This window comes from Anopheles moucheti, chromosome 3, assembly GCF_943734755.1.
Source record: "Anopheles moucheti chromosome 3, idAnoMoucSN_F20_07, whole genome shotgun sequence".
In the NCBI taxonomy this organism is placed as follows: Eukaryota; Metazoa; Arthropoda; class Insecta; order Diptera; family Culicidae; genus Anopheles; species Anopheles moucheti.
In genome coordinates this window covers 43,332,515-43,349,970 of record NC_069141.1, presented here as the reverse complement: position 1 = coordinate 43,349,970, position 17,456 = coordinate 43,332,515, and the positions used below count along the sequence as shown (strand labels likewise).

The 17,456-nt window shown below is 46.1% G+C and overlaps 1 protein-coding gene across 13 annotated transcripts in view; it reads right to left on the bottom strand.

The window, feature by feature from the left end:
• The window catches only part of LOC128301480 (myosin heavy chain, muscle), a 24,616-nt gene extending 7,637 nt beyond the window's left edge, over positions 1-16,979 (bottom strand). For 3 of the 13 annotated variants that reach the window (XR_008287346.1, XM_053037995.1, XM_053037987.1), the window contains exons 1-13: positions 16,875-16,979; positions 15,258-15,556; positions 14,224-14,367; positions 13,198-13,578; positions 12,952-13,114; positions 11,620-11,723; positions 9,485-9,892; positions 7,498-7,668; positions 5,575-6,164; positions 4,637-4,754; positions 2,313-2,576; positions 488-697; positions 1-352 (exon numbers count right to left, since the gene is read on the bottom strand). The exon at positions 1-352 is cut by the window's left edge and continues 535 nt beyond it. Coding sequence is in view for 12 of the 13 variants with exons in the window: in XM_053037995.1 (XP_052893955.1) it covers positions 1-352; positions 488-697; positions 2,313-2,576; positions 4,637-4,754; positions 5,575-6,164; positions 7,498-7,668; positions 9,485-9,892; positions 11,620-11,723; positions 12,952-13,114; positions 13,198-13,578; positions 14,224-14,367; positions 15,258-15,464 (3,112 nt within the window). In the remaining variant the exon portion in view is untranslated. Of the gene's footprint in view, positions 353-487; positions 698-2,312; positions 2,577-3,245; positions 3,364-4,636; positions 4,755-5,210; positions 5,329-5,574; positions 6,165-7,497; positions 7,669-8,198; positions 8,370-9,484; positions 9,893-10,427; positions 10,532-11,619; positions 11,724-12,351; positions 12,456-12,951; positions 13,115-13,197; positions 13,579-14,223; positions 14,368-15,257; positions 15,557-16,704; positions 16,772-16,874 lie in introns of those variants that run through there. The other 10 variants (XM_053037994.1, XM_053037989.1, XM_053037993.1 and 7 more) reach the window with 8 other exon arrangements.
• Between the last annotated feature and the right edge of the window lie 477 nt (positions 16,980-17,456).

The following is a 17,456-nucleotide window of genomic DNA, read 5'->3' as shown; positions in this document are numbered from 1 at the left end:
GCGAGTCCTCCAGCTCATCCAGAGTCTGCTCCAGCTTGGCCTTAACCTTGTTCAGGTGGTTCACCTTGTCTTCGGCGGCCTGCAGCTCCTCGGCGGTCTTCTGGTTGACCTCACCCTGCATCTTCTTTTCCTTGTTCAGCTTGTTGATGAGCTCATCCTGGTGGGCAATCTCATCGTTCAAGTTGCGGATCTGGTGATCCTTGGAAGCCTTGTCCTGCTCAATCTTCTGGATCTGCAGTTCCAGGTCCTCAGCATCCTTCTTCTGGCTGCCGATTTCCTGCTCCAACTTCTTCTTGGTCTGGAAGAGCTGGTTGCGGGCATCCTCTTCCTGGGCCAGGCGCTCCTGGGTGTCCTGTTGGCCAACACATCAGAATTGAAACGTTCCTTGCTTAGTAATTGTTGCTAATTCATTGGTACCGAGGGCGAATAGGCGATCAACGTTCCGTGAGGAACATCGATTTCCACTTCACCGTAACAAAATACTTACGCGCAGCTGGTTCTCCAGGTCGTTCTTCTGGGCGGTCAACTTGGCGGCCTTCTCCTGGTATTCCTGGAGGGCTCCCTTCTCACCGGACAGAGAATCCAGCAGAGCGGTCTTCTCAGCCAGCAGTTTGCTGTTGAGAGCTTCCAGCTCCTTGCGCATCTTCTCTTCCTTCTCATAGGCTTCCTGTGCCTTCTGGGCCTTCTCTTCTAGTTTCTGTAATTTAGAATCGGATGTGTGCTCTTTCACTGCGCTGCCCCTTCGCTTCGGTGTGGCAGGTACTGGGACAGTTGCACTGTCACCACCGGTTGCTGGAATCGTTGCGTTTGTCGCTGCAGGAACCGATGTTGGTTGTGGTTGTTTTGCATCCGGTTCGGAAGTCGGAGCGGCAGAAAAATTAAAGCTAGGCATTGTAAAGGTAACCTCTACATCGGGTTCGATTGGCTGTTCCATCGTTTAATACTCGCGGACTACACGCGCGTTCGTTTCTATGGTTCTAGAATTGCTAAATGCTAGCAAATGTTGCACTATCTGCTGCAGCAACCGTGCAGTCTTCTTTTGCCAATAATAAATGCGAACTAATACGCTTTCTCCAGCCCAAAAAATACACCTCAGGCTGCCTCACAATTCATTCAATACTGCTTGCAAATACTGCACAGAAGCGCTTTCTTATCTAATCTGAGCACAGGCACTAATCTAAACTTTCACCCAAAGCACTAAGCCTGGATCACTACAAATTCACACTTGCTTCGTTGGACCGTTCTAAAGCTCAGGTAGAGGTCCGCGCACTGTCCCACAATCGACTGGAGCCGGGATAGAAATGATCCGACAGCTCCAGCTCCCTAGGTGTGGTAAGTGATCATCATCATCATCAGCCCATCCCACCTTCGCACCCAACACACTCATGCGCATACCGATTGACACGCATATGACATTCGCAATACACATTCGTGTGCATGCGCGTGAAGAGCAATCTGCACTCCATTTCCTACGGTTGAGTAATAAATTTCCGAATTTTCCAGCAACGCCTACGCGCTAACGTGTGTATCTGCTGCTGCGTGTGGCGGGACCGAATCGCATTAAAAACACGTTTTATAGCATCCCCGCAAACGAACGAAAATAGCACAAACACGATGTCGAATCCACTTTGGAAACGGAAGGAGGGATGCGATTGAATAAATAATCTTAGGATACCTTTCCGCTCAACCCCCCCCCCAAGTATGGGGAAAAAATATTGCAGCAAAAAGTAGCTTAAAGTAGCTGGCCACCATAGCAGAACGAGTGTGGCCTTGTTTTCCATCATTAGCACTCAAATTATACTCTCATCCAGCACGCTACAAAATGAAGGTGGAGGAATGCGAAACACATTACTTCCTGCCCCGGTCTGCCCTTTACAACCAGCTGTATTTTTGGAACCAAACGGACGGGACGGATCTGGTTGGAAAAGATCGAATTCTTAAATTTAGATCTCATTCCCACACCTTCCCGACTACATGTTGCAGCAGGGTCTGTCCCATGAGTCACAAGGGTAGGAAGCATTCAGCGGTAAGCGACCGAACAGGGGCGACGGGGGTTGGAAAATTTCATCATACTATTCTCGCCAGGTGAAAAAGTGGGTCTCGGCTTGGGAAAGCGGAGATCACAGGTCATCTACATCATCAGTGCGGCGTAAAATACGACCGGTGACAGGTGCTCGCAGCCGTCAATCAACCAACATCAGATCCCTAGACAACGCCAACAGTTCCTGTGTGCTAGTGTGGCCGATGGTGACGCAAGTAGTTAACCAGCACGACGACGCTGCCGCATGTTGTAAACACTTAAAAATACTCACAGCGATCTGGTCCTCAACACGGGAAACGTTAAGCAGCGGCTTGACCTTCTGCCACAACTTCCACCAGGCCCAGGTACGCAGCTTCAGGTACTTGCGCAGATTGCGCTGGACGATCTCCAGGGAGACACGCTGTTCCTGCTGCTTCTTGAACTCCTTACGGGACAGGTAACCACGGCACCAGGCCTGCATCCAGGACATGATCTTGCTGAGACGTTCATCACGGAACTCCTCCATCTGACCCAGGACACCGGCACGGAAGAAGACCTGTTTTTCAGCAGCATCAAGTTATGGTGGAACCCCAACGGCCGTTACAACAGTGCCGTGTGGAAAAAGAAATACAACCGGTTAGAATCGTCGCACGTCGTCTGCGTCACAACTTTCATTGATGGGGGTTTCGATGGAATCGGGTGAATCGGTGAAACGGAGTGATATGAAGGACACGACACTCACACACACGTACATGTAGGTATGATACACATAAAACACATATTTATATGAGTTGGCTAACGGTACAGTATGAAGCAAATGGAGAGATGAAAGAATTAGCAATCCTGCGTTATGAGGTTTTATTAGCATTCGGGAAGGAACATTCTGGAGTGTGAAGTGTGAAGGGAAAGTAGAGAATTTATTACTGTCAGATTTAGTTGAACCGTTCCACTAGCCAGTGGTGGAACGGTTCGAGTGAGTCAGTGCTATTTGAAGGCAAGTGACGGAGATTATTTTTAAAAGTTTGAACGCAAAACTTTCACGTGTAGGAGCAGGGTGTGGCAGCAGTTTGCATGCGTGTTTTGCTTGGTACTGCTGTTTTTTTTTTTCATACGAAGGGCTAAGAAAACATAAATATAAGCGAGTATGTCGGTGAGCAACATGCTATTGGCGCAAAATTGTACACGCTCGATTGGATGGCGCACATGACAGACCAGCCAGCTATACCTTGGTCTTGCCCATGCGGAACTGTTCTTCCGGCAGTTGTATGTGGGTGAGTACGATCTGAGTCACTTTCTCTGGCGAGCAAGGCTCTTTGATGAGTTGTGGGCACAGAATTTTGTATCTGCGTTTCAACGGGATCGTGTAGTGGTGGTTGGTGGTGTTGGAGGTTGTGGTATGAAGAGATAAAAAATATATCGTGCAATAATAAATGTGTTTGGTGGTAAAAAGAAACAGGTTGTGGAGCACATGTGGAACATATAATACAGAGGAACGCATCGAGATAACCGATTGTGGGAGGTTTCGAATCGAAAACAGACGGACACATCGCATCCGGTCAGCCCTGCAAGTGGATGTGCGATGGTTCCGACGGTTTCGAGCCGAGTTCGATACATTCGTATTGGGTTTTGTAAAGGTTTACGGTCTTGTGCGTGTACCCTTTAGCCAGGCCAATAAGATCACTGCTTTGTACAATCGGAAGTCCATCTACTGATTCTACCTCTACTACTACTAATTCGCTCCGCTAATACTACGAGCACTACCATGATTGGCGCGATACTATTCACAGGAGTCTAAATGCCAATTGCTACTAATGCCAATTCGCACAAAATTTAACACGTTTTACTAATTTGAATGTTCATGCCTTGGTATTTCCCAAACGGTACTGATCGGAATTCAGACCAACGGCTTCGATGATCAATTGAGCAATTTTGCGACCTTCTTTTTCGACGTCCATACCTTCGACGGCTTTGGGATTCAGGATTTTGTAGCTATTGGCGGAGTTTTAGTTGTATGAGCAAATTTTGTTCGAATTGTTGGTCATTTTGTTGGCACAATTCGATATGGAATCATTGGTAGATGTACGCAGATTGGAATAGAAAGAAAACCAATTCATTTGGCTGTGATTAGAAATTTTGGATCATTCTAGGTTACTGTAGTTTGGTACATAAGCTGGTTTGAGAAGAGTTCCAATAACAGAGGGACGTGAAACAACACAGACGGGAGAGAGAGAGAGCGAGAAAAAAGAGAGTGGAGAGGGTGGATAGAGGCTGTGTGGGGGAAAGTGATCTTCTGCAACGAAGTACATCATTGGTTATTGCAGAGTCCACCAAAGCAAAATCAGGATCCCTAATGAACAGTAGAGGGATTGGTGTTGGTTTTGAGTATAGAAGTAGTAACACATCGTTCGCCTGAACGTCGGAACCTTGATCGCTCATTGTCGGTTCCATAACGTGCAGACAACCAGGGCAGGGTGTACAAGGAAGCAAATGTGAAAGTAGGCTTGATCAATCGATCAGCTCTCGGGTTCAGCCAATATCAAACAACAGCACAATACACTAGGTGGCAGAGTAATGATTGAAAGTATAAAACGGTATATAGAGTAACTGGGGTCATGCCTTGGTGTTTCCGAGACGATACAATTCACTGTCGAGACCGGCCGCATCCATGATGACTTGGGCAGTTTTCTTCAAGTCTTTCTCGGCCTCGACACCCTTAGGGTTAAGGATCATGTACCTATTCGTTCGGCATTGTTCATGATGTTTTGGACGGAAGGGTTTTGTAATTGTATTGGGATCGAATGCGTGCAGGTGACGGTTGAAACACATAGTTTGGTGGAACAGGAGAAAAAAAGAAACGGACAATGATATGAATACATGGTTGTAACGGCACATATGGACGAATTGTTCGACAGGGCTAGGTCCTTGATTGTTTTGCAAGGTGGATACTGTCGCTGGAGCTTGGAAGCACGCATCCAAGTAAATGGAACTGGAGGAATGGGGTTCGATGCATTGATCTGGAAGACAAACCGACAAGATTTACAAACACGTACAGGGATGACTAGGGGTTGAAGACAGGGCCGATCATTATTCATCGTGTCGGCTAAAACACATGGTTCACAAATGGACAAGACAAATGAAGCGGACAAGAGGTGGAGGTCATGAAGAAAGTTCATAATAAAAAGATGCCTGCCTTGGTGTGACCAATACGGTAGGAGTCGGGGTCCAGACCGATGGCTTCGAAGCACTTCTCGGCTGCCTTCTTGCCCTCAGTCTCAGCCTGCATGGCGGCTGGGGCCAAGATCAGATAACTATTGAGATTGTAAAACGAGGGGGTTGGAATCAAGTACGACACCAGAGGGAACAGGATTGGAAGAGACAGAAGAGAGACGAAGAAATCAGCGATTGTTTTTTTCCCCACTTTAGAGACAGCTGGTTCCTACACGGCCCAACTTCGGATTAGGTATCGGTATCATCTCAAAGTTCCAGTTTGATTACGTTTTTCAACGATGTCGATACGTCGCTCCTAATAGGAAGATTGCGTTAAAGATACTTACCGCAGCTTGAAGTCAGGGTACATCATGCGGTTAGGGAAGCCCTTACGGCAAATACGGATACCTTCAAGTACACCGTTACAAGTCAGCTGGTGCATGACCAAGTGAGCATCAACGACACCGGCCGTCTTCATTTCGTTGGGAATGATACAACGGACGAAGTGAGGCTGAGTAGACTTCAGCGTGGTCATCAGGTTGTTCAGCTGTTCCTTGTACGAGGACGAGACAGTGGCGAAACCAGCGCCCTTCTTGCCACGACCTCCCTTGGCGGCGGCCGGATCAGCCGACTGGCCTGGGTGATCAGCGAAGATCTCAACCATCAGGGCGTTGCTACCCTTCTTGAACTGGTCGACGACAGTGTCGTTCAGCGGATCCTTGTTCTTCTCAAGCCATCCAGTGATGTTGTACGACACAACACCAGCGTAGTGACCAATGGCGAAGTGACCGGCCGGGATACCTGGCTTCGGTGGGCGCGGCTTCATGAACGGAGCCGACTTGCCGAGATGGTTGGTCATCAGCTTCTCAGCAAAGGTCTGATCGGTGGCCTTCGGGAACATAGACTCTTCCTCAAGAATCGACAGGATACCCATGGGCTGTTTACCGGGACATCAAGTACGAAGTTGTTGGTGGCGAACGGGAAAATTGGGAGAGAAAACGTTTTCCATTAGTCAACTGCACGTTTCGGACGGTCGGCTGCTGATGACATGCAAAGCAATTCTTGCAATTAGCATTGTTTCCGTAAGAAAAACAAAATCGTCGACCTTTTACGCTACGTTAGTAGAAACTTGTACAGGTGCTCATTCGAGCGGTGGTTTAGGTTACTTTTGTTTCGCACACGCACGCTCAACTTACCAGTTGGTAGATTTAGCAAATAGCTTCGAAGCAGCGTAGTGTTAATAGCAGCTAATTCTACAAAAAAAGTGGTTAGCTCGACAAAATGTCTACGGTTTGGATGGAGGTATTAAAACAACGTTCAAAATATTGAATGTTAAAAATGACGCCCTCAATAAAAATACAAAATTACTCTTCATTTCAACAACAGGGTAAAACGGACAAAAAAGAATTGAGGAAAAACGGATCCTGCTGTTGCTCTGAGCTCTACCCCCCCTGCGATAATTTCACAGTGGTTTAATCGACAAAATAATGGTTTTGCACGTTTTCAATGCAGGTTATTTGAAGCTAAATTTTCGAAAGTACTTCATGAAAAATACACGTTATGAAGCACGTACTTTGCTACACTACTTACAAAACAAAACAAAAGATCATATTTGTGCAAAATCCTCCGCAGGGACAACTTTCCAGTTACTCCCTTCCCAAGGCATAGACGGTTCTAGGCGATTAGATAATTTACCACTTCGGTACTACCTTCTCGATCAAATCGATCGTAGGCTGCAGATCTAGCCCGAAATCAATAAACGTCCACTGTATGCCTTCGCGTTCGTACTCTTCTTGCTCTAGGATGAACATGTAGTGATTGAAAAACTGTTGCAGCCGCTCGTTGGTGAAATTGATACAGAGCTGATTGAAACCGTTGTTCTGTGCCATTGTCGCACGGGCAAGAGCAGAGGACAGATGGAGACAAGATGGCGGGATACGGCCATCGGACGCGCGTAAACAAGGTGGGCAGAAATAGGGGCAGTACGGGTTAATGATGACAAAACACAGAGCGATACAGGATGGTACGGGGTTATGTATGGTACGAGAAGAAAGAGAGAAAAGAAAAGGGAAAGATGTTCAGTTTAGTTGAGATCGTGATCGAAGGTTCGAGCTTCGTTTTCCGATCGCAGATGGTGAAGGTACAAAACATGAGTAAACTACAGTCACACAACATCCAAGTGGCAACAAGTTCCAACACTGGGTTCCAGCATCGAGCATAGCGCGGCGTTGGCGGCAGCGTGGCAGAGTTCAGTCCCGAGTTAGCTCTACCTTCTCGATCAGTTCAATACACTGCTGCAGATCCATGCCGAAATCGATGAAGGTCCACTCGATGCCCTCACGCTGGTACTCTTCTTGTTCCAGTACGAACATGTGGTGGTTGAAGAACTGCTGCAGTTTCTCATTGGTGAAGTTAATACACAGCTGCTCGAATCCGTTAAACTGCGCATCGTCACATATGGCGCGAGTAGTAACCGATCCAAACACAAAGTAGCAACATGTAACAACCATGGTGGAATGGATAAAAAGTTGAGGAATATATGGATAGAGGTTAGTGACAGTGCGAAATCATTTCGATACGTGGAAGATTTCGATACGGTTTCAATGAACAATCATGTAGCTAGGGAGCTGGTCAGAAAATTCCATATTTTCTTCGCCAGTATGGTATGGTATGAGTTGTATTTAAAGCTAGAATAGGAAAGACTTTGCTCTTTCGGTCTTTTCCCGGAACTTATCGGTCCAGTTGTTGGAGTTGTTGGGTAAGGGAACTTTTCAGGAAGCTGTTTCTCTAACAGGAAGTTTTCCCGAAAGTTATTCTTGCAAGGAAATATCACCTACAAAGGTCCGTTCATTGGCCTTTTGGAAGTAGACATCTAAGCCTACACTTAGACAAAACAGGTCGGAAACATTTGGCTCACAGCATTGAAGCGCTCTATAATGAGTCACAAAAAGGCATCCTCTCGCCGTTGTACCTTTTCAATCAGATCAATACAGGCCAGCAAGTCCATACCGAAATCGATGAAGGCCCAGTTGATACCTTCTTTCTTGTATTCTTCCTGCTCCAGGACGAACATGTGGTGGTTGAAGAACTGCTGCAGCTTCTCATTGGTGAAGTTAATACACAGCTGCTCGAAACCGTTGAACTATTTGGGGGGGTGGGGACGAAGTCAAGGGATTCGTACAGGGTCCAGGTTAAAATGTTTCCGAAACAAACGAACGTTGCCATACGTTTGACCACGTAAGTGACAGTGTGTAGTGGTAATATGACATCAGACATGTGATGCGGATCAGACCAAAAGAGTCTTGTTGTGAATTATTCTTTACCCGAATGTATAGGTTTTGATATTGAGTTATTTGAATGTGGAAATGTTCAGCGGGAAGTAATATTCTATGGAGATCGATCTAGTATCGAACCTATAGGAAACGACACACATTCGTGTTCGGGGCACATTCATATGAAGGAAATTAGTTCACATTTACATGTAACATGAGAATCAGTTTCATGCCACCAAAACGATTTACCTTCTAATCATAGATGACCATAGATGTGCTACGGCACTTCGTAACGATGTGATTCGGTTGAACTGTATGAGTAAACACATACTTTCCCATGCGGACAATTTGGGGTTTTGTATTTGGAAGATGATCCGTACAATGTGGCACGGTATCATAGCCGCTACTATTGTATGGACCATCTTCAAACACAAACACATTCGTTAATGCATGGAGACAGGCTATTTCATGCCATTTCCTTTGGATAAATCATTCAAAGCAATCGACAGATACGAACAACACAACCCAGTCTGGTGTTGTTTGTTCACACAGAAAACCAAACAGACGGGTAGGCACCTTTTCGATCAGCTCGACACAGGCCAGCAAGTCCATACCGAAATCGATGAAGGCCCAGTTAATACCCTCTTTCTTATATTCTTCCTGCTCCAGGACGAACATGTGGTGGTTGAAGAACTGTTGCAGCTTCTCATTGGTGAAGTTAATACAGAGCTGCTCGAAACCGTTGAACTACGGGATGGTTCAAATCATAAAATTCGCTTAATAAAGATTCACACCAAGTGAAGCTTCGCGGTCGCAAACAAATGAAACCTAGATGTGGAGCACTGAACCATGTTTTGTATCATCGATTGCCATGTGCAGCAATTGAAATGCTTCCACTAGCATCTATACTGAGCATGAACCGGGTAAAAGTGTAACCGTTGTACCTTTTCTGTGTCCACTGTGTCCCTGGTCCCCAAATACTTACGTCGAAGATTTCGAAACCTGCAATATCCAGCACACCAATGAACTGGGCACGCTTCTGCTTGGTGTCCAGAGTCTCGTTACACTTCTTGACCAGCCACTTGAAGAGACGATCGAAGATACCCTTGCAAAGGGCACCGACCGAGTTGGTGACCTGGTCCTTGTTCTGACCCTTGGTGACGAACTCGTTACCGACCTTAATACGTGGCTTCAGCAGATTCTTGTACAGATCGTCAGTGCCGACACCGAGCAGCTTGGCAACCTTGTCACCATCCTCGGTACCGTCAGCCTCAGCCTGCTCTTCGCGACCCTTCTGCTTGAACTGCATGCGACCCATGTGCATGACAGCGGAAGTGATGCGGTAGATGTTGTCCTTCTCCTCCTGAGTGAAACCCAGAACGTTGAAGGCTTCCTGTAGTGTTCCGGTGCCGATTGGTGTGGAGAAAACGAAAAAGAGATCTATTAGAGCTACATTCTGACGGGGGGTTTTTTTGTCACAAAACGGGTAGGGTACGAACATCCACAATGGTTTCTTATAAACTAGGTTTAGTACAGGTGGCAATGAAGCGTTAGAGCGCGACTTTATTTACAAAGATCGAAAGTACTTCATCAAAACGTAGACGTAAGGCTTAGTTTTACTGCAATGATTTACGTGATTTTTCCTGTAGCATTAGAAAGATGTCACATTACTTCGCTGATACAGATTTTGCACCAAATGGAAAACTGTTTGAATTGAATTTTAATATTCGCTTATTTTGTGGGCAAGATTGTAACGTATGATACCACAGTGGTACGATGCTATTCCTTCTGTTTCTCACAGAGATATTCGATCGTCCAGTTATGATTCGCTCGTGAACAGATCGGTCGACACAAGATGGGAACACAGAGTGAAGACAAAACAACAGTATTCTGTCCCATGTTTGCACATCTGGGAAGTTGGCACTTACATCGGTCAACAGACATTCCTCACCGTCATCGACGTTGGGAATGGTGATTTTACCCTGAGAAACGCTGTTGTAATCGTAGATGTCGTTCGACAAGAAGCACATATCTGTATGGAAAAGTTTAACATTATTTTTCTCTCATCTCGAGCTGGGTACGGCTTCTTCTGCTGCAAATGTAGGTGTTTGGACAATTTCCCTAGTGATGTTCTGGTAATGAAACCACCGGCTTCGTTCGTCTCTGGCATACTTAATCGACCGTCCTTTCGTTTTGGTTGTGCTGCTTTTGCGTTAGCTTCTACACGTACACACACGCACTCACACACGCACACGGAACACACATACAGACACATAATTGTTTAATGCATTTACAAATTACAAAACACACGCTTTGCGAAAGAAAAACTCTTTGACAGAGTTTCTCATTAGGATTATTTACGATCAAGCAAGGCGACATGGGAGCGATCTCGAAGATGGAGGATTGATTTTGTATACAGACGATCTTTTCAAACAAAATTCCATCGGGTACTGCTACTGAACTTTTTACGCCAATTATAGGACACGCTCCCAGCGCGCACGAATTCGGAACAAAACGAACATACTGGCACAGGTCTATATCTTACATAGGATTCATAGGCAAAAACGAAAAAGAAAACATACATCATCCGTATGTTGTCGGTGACTAATACTGTACAAGGAACTGAAAGAAACGTGTGCTATTTTCTTCGGGGTCGGCAAAACAAAGGCAGATCACACCGCCAGGTACGGGATAATTGAGCAACGAACGATACCGCCCAACTTACGTCCAACTGTTCGAATTCTTCCGCATCGTTTACGCCCGGGATGCGTGTCTTGCCTTGGGTAATGGTCGGATAATCGCTTATGCGGGAACTTAATAACGTAAGTTCTTCAAATATGAAAGAAGAATCATTAGTTTCATTATACCATCTGTACCTACTACAATTAATCGAAACAGTCACGTCCCATCAACACCGGTTGTGTTGATGGTTAAAGTCAAAATGTAAGGTACTACGGCTGAACGTAACAGCATCAGGCGAGCACATCCTCCATTAGACGTGTGCAAATGAACGTGAAGCAAACAGTTAAAGCAACATGGATAAGCAATGTTCGCGAAAAAACATGGTGGCTGAGTGTTCTGTTCAGACACACATGTTTAGCACCATCGGCCGATTCTTACATCGGTGATCTGCATTTCTTCTCCATCGTCTACGCTCGGGATTGTCGTTTTGCCCTGGGCCACGATATGGTAGTCATGGATGTTGTTGGAGAGAAAACAGATTTCTGTGGTTGCATGGAAGTGGTGGTGGTGGTGATCACGTTTTGTGCGGGATATATTGGTTTGTTGGTGGTGTTTGTATGTGATTTAGAGGTTGGACGGTTTTGTGCGCGTTGGTATGATATGGAAGTGGATGAAGTATAGATATAGTAAGATTAGCCAAACTGTTGTTTTTTTACATAAGAAGAGATTATATTCGCTTCGTAGAATACTCTCTACCACAGTCGTATTGTGTATTGGGCGTAAGTAGTGGATGTCAAATGGATCGGGTTTTCCATCAAAAGTCCTGTATTGGAAAGCCTTTTCGGTAGTGATACGTGTACTCGTGAGGTTACTGAAGGGTAAGAAGGCACACTCGATCTCGGGGTCGGTTCCATAGGAGCGAGGAGCATGCCATCTGGATGTAGGTGTAGGTGGGTTTAAATTCGTTTCTAACTATGCTCGCATACGAATTGACCAAACGTATTGAGGGTCAATGGTACGAGCCGTGCATCAATACTGGCTAATTGTTGATACCAGTTCAAACTACTAACACTATTCTACTAATTTACAAAAAAGTAAAAAGGAAATCAAAATTTTTAAAAACAAAATAAAGAACACATAATAACACCACACGAAGGTGTCGAGTCTTACATCAGTCAGACCCATTTCCTCTCCATCGTCGACATTTGGAATGGTGGTCTTGCCTTGTGCAATGATCATGTAATCGTAAACGTCGTTACTGAGGAAACATTTCTCTAAAGTTACGAAAACGGTAAGAACACTGTTAGTTATGAACGGGTGCTTGAACAACAGTTTCCAATGTTGGTCATAATGGGGGAGGGGTGGAACAAGGTAAGGACATAAAAATGGTGTCAACACAAGACAACGAAGGTGGCGAGAGACAACTGTGGTGTACATTAGCACGCTTGCACTTGGATCCGGGAAATGTTGCGGCTCTTCCCGTTGGCAAGGCTGGTTCCATTCCTTGGATTGACCAGCCGCCACCTTGTACGTGGCCCTTACAGAAGATCGATTGCAGTCAACCAGTGTCCACCTCATAGCTCCGGGCGATGAACAGAACGTTGAGACAGGTGGTCGATTTGGAACAATTTTCAAATTGCCTTCGTATCGCAGTTGTATCATAGTGAATGTCTTTCAAGTTACTAGTGTGGTTCGAGAGTAGGTCAATTGCTGCCGTCCGGTAAAGTATGTTTGGTAGAGTAAGTCCTAGAGTGAACAGCTGTAAATTACCTTTCAATCCCTTGACGGATCCAGACATGATCTGGTAGAAGATGTGGTACGAACGCTCCAGCGTCTGCTGCGAGATGACACGGGCCTTCTCCAGCAGGTAAGTCTCAATATCGGCACCAGCCAGCTTACCGCTTCCAGTGAAGTGGATACGGATGAACTTACCCTGTTATGGGGCAAAACATGTGCGGCTTTTAGCAACCAGACAAACTTTCACCAGAATTCGCATGTTTGTTTTGCAATACTTACGAAACGAGACGAGTTATCGTTACGCACGGTCTTGGCGTTACCGAAGGCCTCAAGTACGGGGTTAGTCTGGACGACCTGATCTTCCAGGGAGCCCTTCTTCTCAGCGTTCTCGTCCTTCTTGCCCGAAGCGCCAATGGTGGCGAAGTACGCAATTACCTTCTTCGTGTTCTCAGTCTTTCCGGCACCAGATTCACCGGTAATCAACATAGACTGGTTCTCGTGGTTGGTCAACATGTTGACGTAGGCACCGTCAGAGACGGCGAACAGATGGGGCGGCACTTCATTACGGCGCTTACCACGGTACATCTTGGCGCAACGGTTGGTATACAGCGGGTAACGCTTGTACGGGTTGATGACAACACAGAACAAGCCCGAGTAGGTCTGCGATGGCGATATTTAGCGTCGGGTGGAAAGAACATGATATCAACAATTAGAATGCGTCGACATGGCACGGCAAATTTCTTATAAATATACAAAACATCGTGATACGAGAGGTACGTTCGGTTTCAGGTAGATCTTGTTCTACTATAGATAACCGTAACGGTGGTGATTTTCGTCGATCGCTGGATGACTCCATCGAAACGGAAAATTAATGGCTGTAGTATTGTGCTAGGTCGTGTCCCGGTTTCTAGTAGCGGGATTCACTTCCGTGCCTCTTTACTGGTGAGAGAGAGAGAGGTGGTGTGCTGCTTTTGCGGCTGTCGTATTTTAGACATTTTTCATGCGCGCACAAAGCGTTCACAAGGGACACAGTTTGGACAGGAAAAGTGAGTGTTTCTATTGGGAATGGTTAATTTTGAGAATGATCTGGGAGCGTTATCGAAGACTTTTGTTATTAGAAATATATGTTTTCGTATCTGGTTATAGTGGTTTGATAATTACTGGATTGTGATTGCGAAACATCGAAAACTACTGATGCTGATGACTGGACTGTAAGGAGTTTCATTAGTTCCGAAATGGAAGTGGGACAGAGGGTTAGACGTACACCATAGCCTAGCGTTTTAGCCATGCTGTAGCGATACTTACGTAGATAAGCTTAGCGTAGTATCTCTGTCTCAAGTTATGGAGTACAGAGGCATCGTTAAGATATGTCAAGTTGGACATATCCTCGCATTTCTCGTATTTCGGTGGGTTGACCTGGGACACCAAATCCTTCTTGAAGTCCTTGGTCTGTACTCACGTAACGTACGTACGTTAACGCGTACATCATCAAGCCACGGAGGGCATGTCGAATGGTACGGTACGCATAATCGACGCCAACCGAACGTCAGTTCAACGTGGGTTGATTTTATGTTTTTGGCGTGCGATCAAATAGTGATCATTTTGATCAAGCAAATAATGACGTATCCCGTAGAAGAGCCAAGTGGAATCGAGAAGAAAACGGAAACGAACGGACACAGTAATTAGTTCCCTGCGCTTTTGCACTTACATAGATCAGTCTGGAGTAGTATCGTTGGCGTAAATTGTGGAGTACGGCAGCTTCATTTAGATAGGTCAGATCGGCCATATCTTCGACTTTCTCAAACTTCGGAGGATTCACTTGCGAAAGCTGTTCCTTTTTGAAGTTTTTCTCCTGTTCCGTGGTGTTAAGTTGACGCAGGTGTATCGGTATGGTAGTGCGAACCGGTAGATGAATTTGCATGTGATTGTTTGTATGTATCCGTGTCGGTCGGTTGTTTTGAAATGGGTGCGATAAGATACGAAAATGGACAAATGGTCAATTGTGAACGTGAAATGTGTATCATGTTCGAAGATCTGATCGACTCCATCGTGAAGGCTGAGCTGGATAGAATACGTTCCCTAGAAGACATCGTTTGTGTTTGCAGCAAACGAGTGTCTTGCAGGACATGCATTACCTCGCGTCTCAGCCGTCAGCAAGGGAGACGATCATTTACGGACAGAGGAACGAGTAAGTCTTTAAGAGCTGTTGGCAATAATGCATTCCAACAACATTGAAGCAAGCCGTCTGCTACCAGATGTGCAGTGTTCGTGGTCTGTAGGTGTGCCTTATCTGCAAAGGCCCCTTAGATCAGAGTCCTTCGATGGCGCGAATGTATTACCTCACCACCCGGCAGAGCGACGGTGACCAGCTCACCCTTGGTGGCCTTGATTTCACCCAACACATAGCCCTCCTTCTCTTCCGGAACCCAGCAAGCCTTCTTGGAATCGTACGGCTTGCTCTGATCGATACGCTTCTGCTCGAGCGAAACGAAAAGGAACTCAGTTGGATCCGGATCATCTCCGACCTGAACTGGTGGCTTCGGCATGTTGGATTAGTTTTTTCGAAATGAGACGCGGGCTAAAAGAGACACGTTAATTTGGTTTTGGCACAATTTTGGTTCAGCCCTTGCTTTTCGTCCTGTGTGGAAAAGGGAGAAAAAAGAAGGAAAACAGAGCGTGGTGAGTTATTTTAATTCGTTCGATATGGTTACATAAAAGCTAGCTAGATTGTTGAGATAACGGAGCATTTGCTATCACGGTGGGTTGATTTGCTGATGAGAGGCGAAAATAGCCAAACGTAACGCAAAACCAGTGACTCCTCTGGGTCTCTATCGGTTGCTTGCTTTCTTGGAATGTAAATTGTTGTTCACAATCCAAGATAGCTCAACCGGTAGAGATACGCCAGAGAAGTCACTGGTATATTTGACCAACTATTCGCTATGTCCCGCTGATACGTTCTTTGCATTCCTACTGCATGATTTATTCCCAAAAACCCCCACCTGTTGGTGAGGTTAACCGAAGAAAGATAAAAATGAAACAAACATTCACATTCCTACAAACCCACGCAATAGAACACACTCATCCGTCGTGCTCAGCCAAGTGAAAATAACAACGGGTTCATTTCGTGAATTCGGTTCCGTATGTTATGCAAGATTCGCTAGGGGGTATGTGATGCGTGTAGCGCCCCAAATGTTCTATATTTATAGCACGCGCGCGTGCGAGGTTTCACCTCGAGACATTTACGCGATTGCACAAGAGCGACGAGAAACGGGCAAACATCGATCGCCAACATTGCTTGTGAAATATTTCAAACCGACAGTTTTTCTCAAGGAAAACTTGTACGTGCGACTTGCACGGCCAGATGCTGCATGGCGATATCGGCGGTTGGAAGAACCAAAAAAAAAACCAGGCGAGGAAGAACGAGCTGCTACGGGATGATGATTCGAACTTTTCGGTTTGCTTGATTTCCGCCGATAGACCTCGAAGGGATGATATTTTTAACGCTTTACAAATACATGCTCGAGTTAGGTACCGCACCACTAGATCGCAAACAGCTAACATTGCATTGAGCTCAGAGAAAACAACACACAGGACTAAAGGCCATCCCAATTGCATCGGATGTCGAAACTAATTCCACAAGGCGTTTGAATTATTTTTAGGCCTGTTCCAACCACCATTCCAACCCGCTTGCCATGCAATGCGCTTGATTGCTTTGCAAAAACTTGCAAAAGTGAGAGCGCACAAGGATTATCTTCCATAACCCATCAGTCATTCACTTGCACACACCTGTTGTAGGTTACAACTGTGATTACTATTTTTAAAACTCTCCAAAAAATGTTCACTTCTCCAACGGCCGCTCACACTCGCTGCTCTCGAGCGAAAAAGTCACGATCACCGTCGACGCTCACACCAATGTCGATTTATAATTGCTGCAGGATCAACTCGCATCAGCTCACCTCAGTTGAACTGTGACTGGTCAACTTTAACTTCAAACGTTCAACATACACTACGGCAAGACACCTTGTTGTTCACTCGGAAACGATCCGCCACCGTCGAGGAGTCCGATCGAATTAAGTGAGCCGACCAAATGCTGCGGACCAGTTGAATGAAGTCCCATGAAAAAACCAGCCATGTACAAACCTACCCGTCCTAGTACATAAGGCCCGTCCCAAGCGCTGCCTGTCTTCGGCCAGTGACTCAGCTATGTATCGGGCCCCATTCGTCAGCCCCGGTTTGCTGACAGGGGTGTGCGCCGCGAGGGTGAGGGTGTGTGCGCGCGCACCCTATGACGATCGTGCGAACATTTGGCCCCCGGCGCGATCGCGAACGGGTGGGCGTACGAAAAAAATAAGGTAACGAAGGAAAAGCGCAAGGGGGTTTATTTTCCTCGCAACAGCGCTCAAGGATTAGGTAAGAGCAAAGGTATGCGCGACCTGTGCGTGTTCTATTTACGTAACCGAGCGAGCCGGCCATCATTCGGCGGCCGGGCAAAATCTGCACCGTAGAAGTGATTGCGCGAGCGGAGGATGGGTACTTTC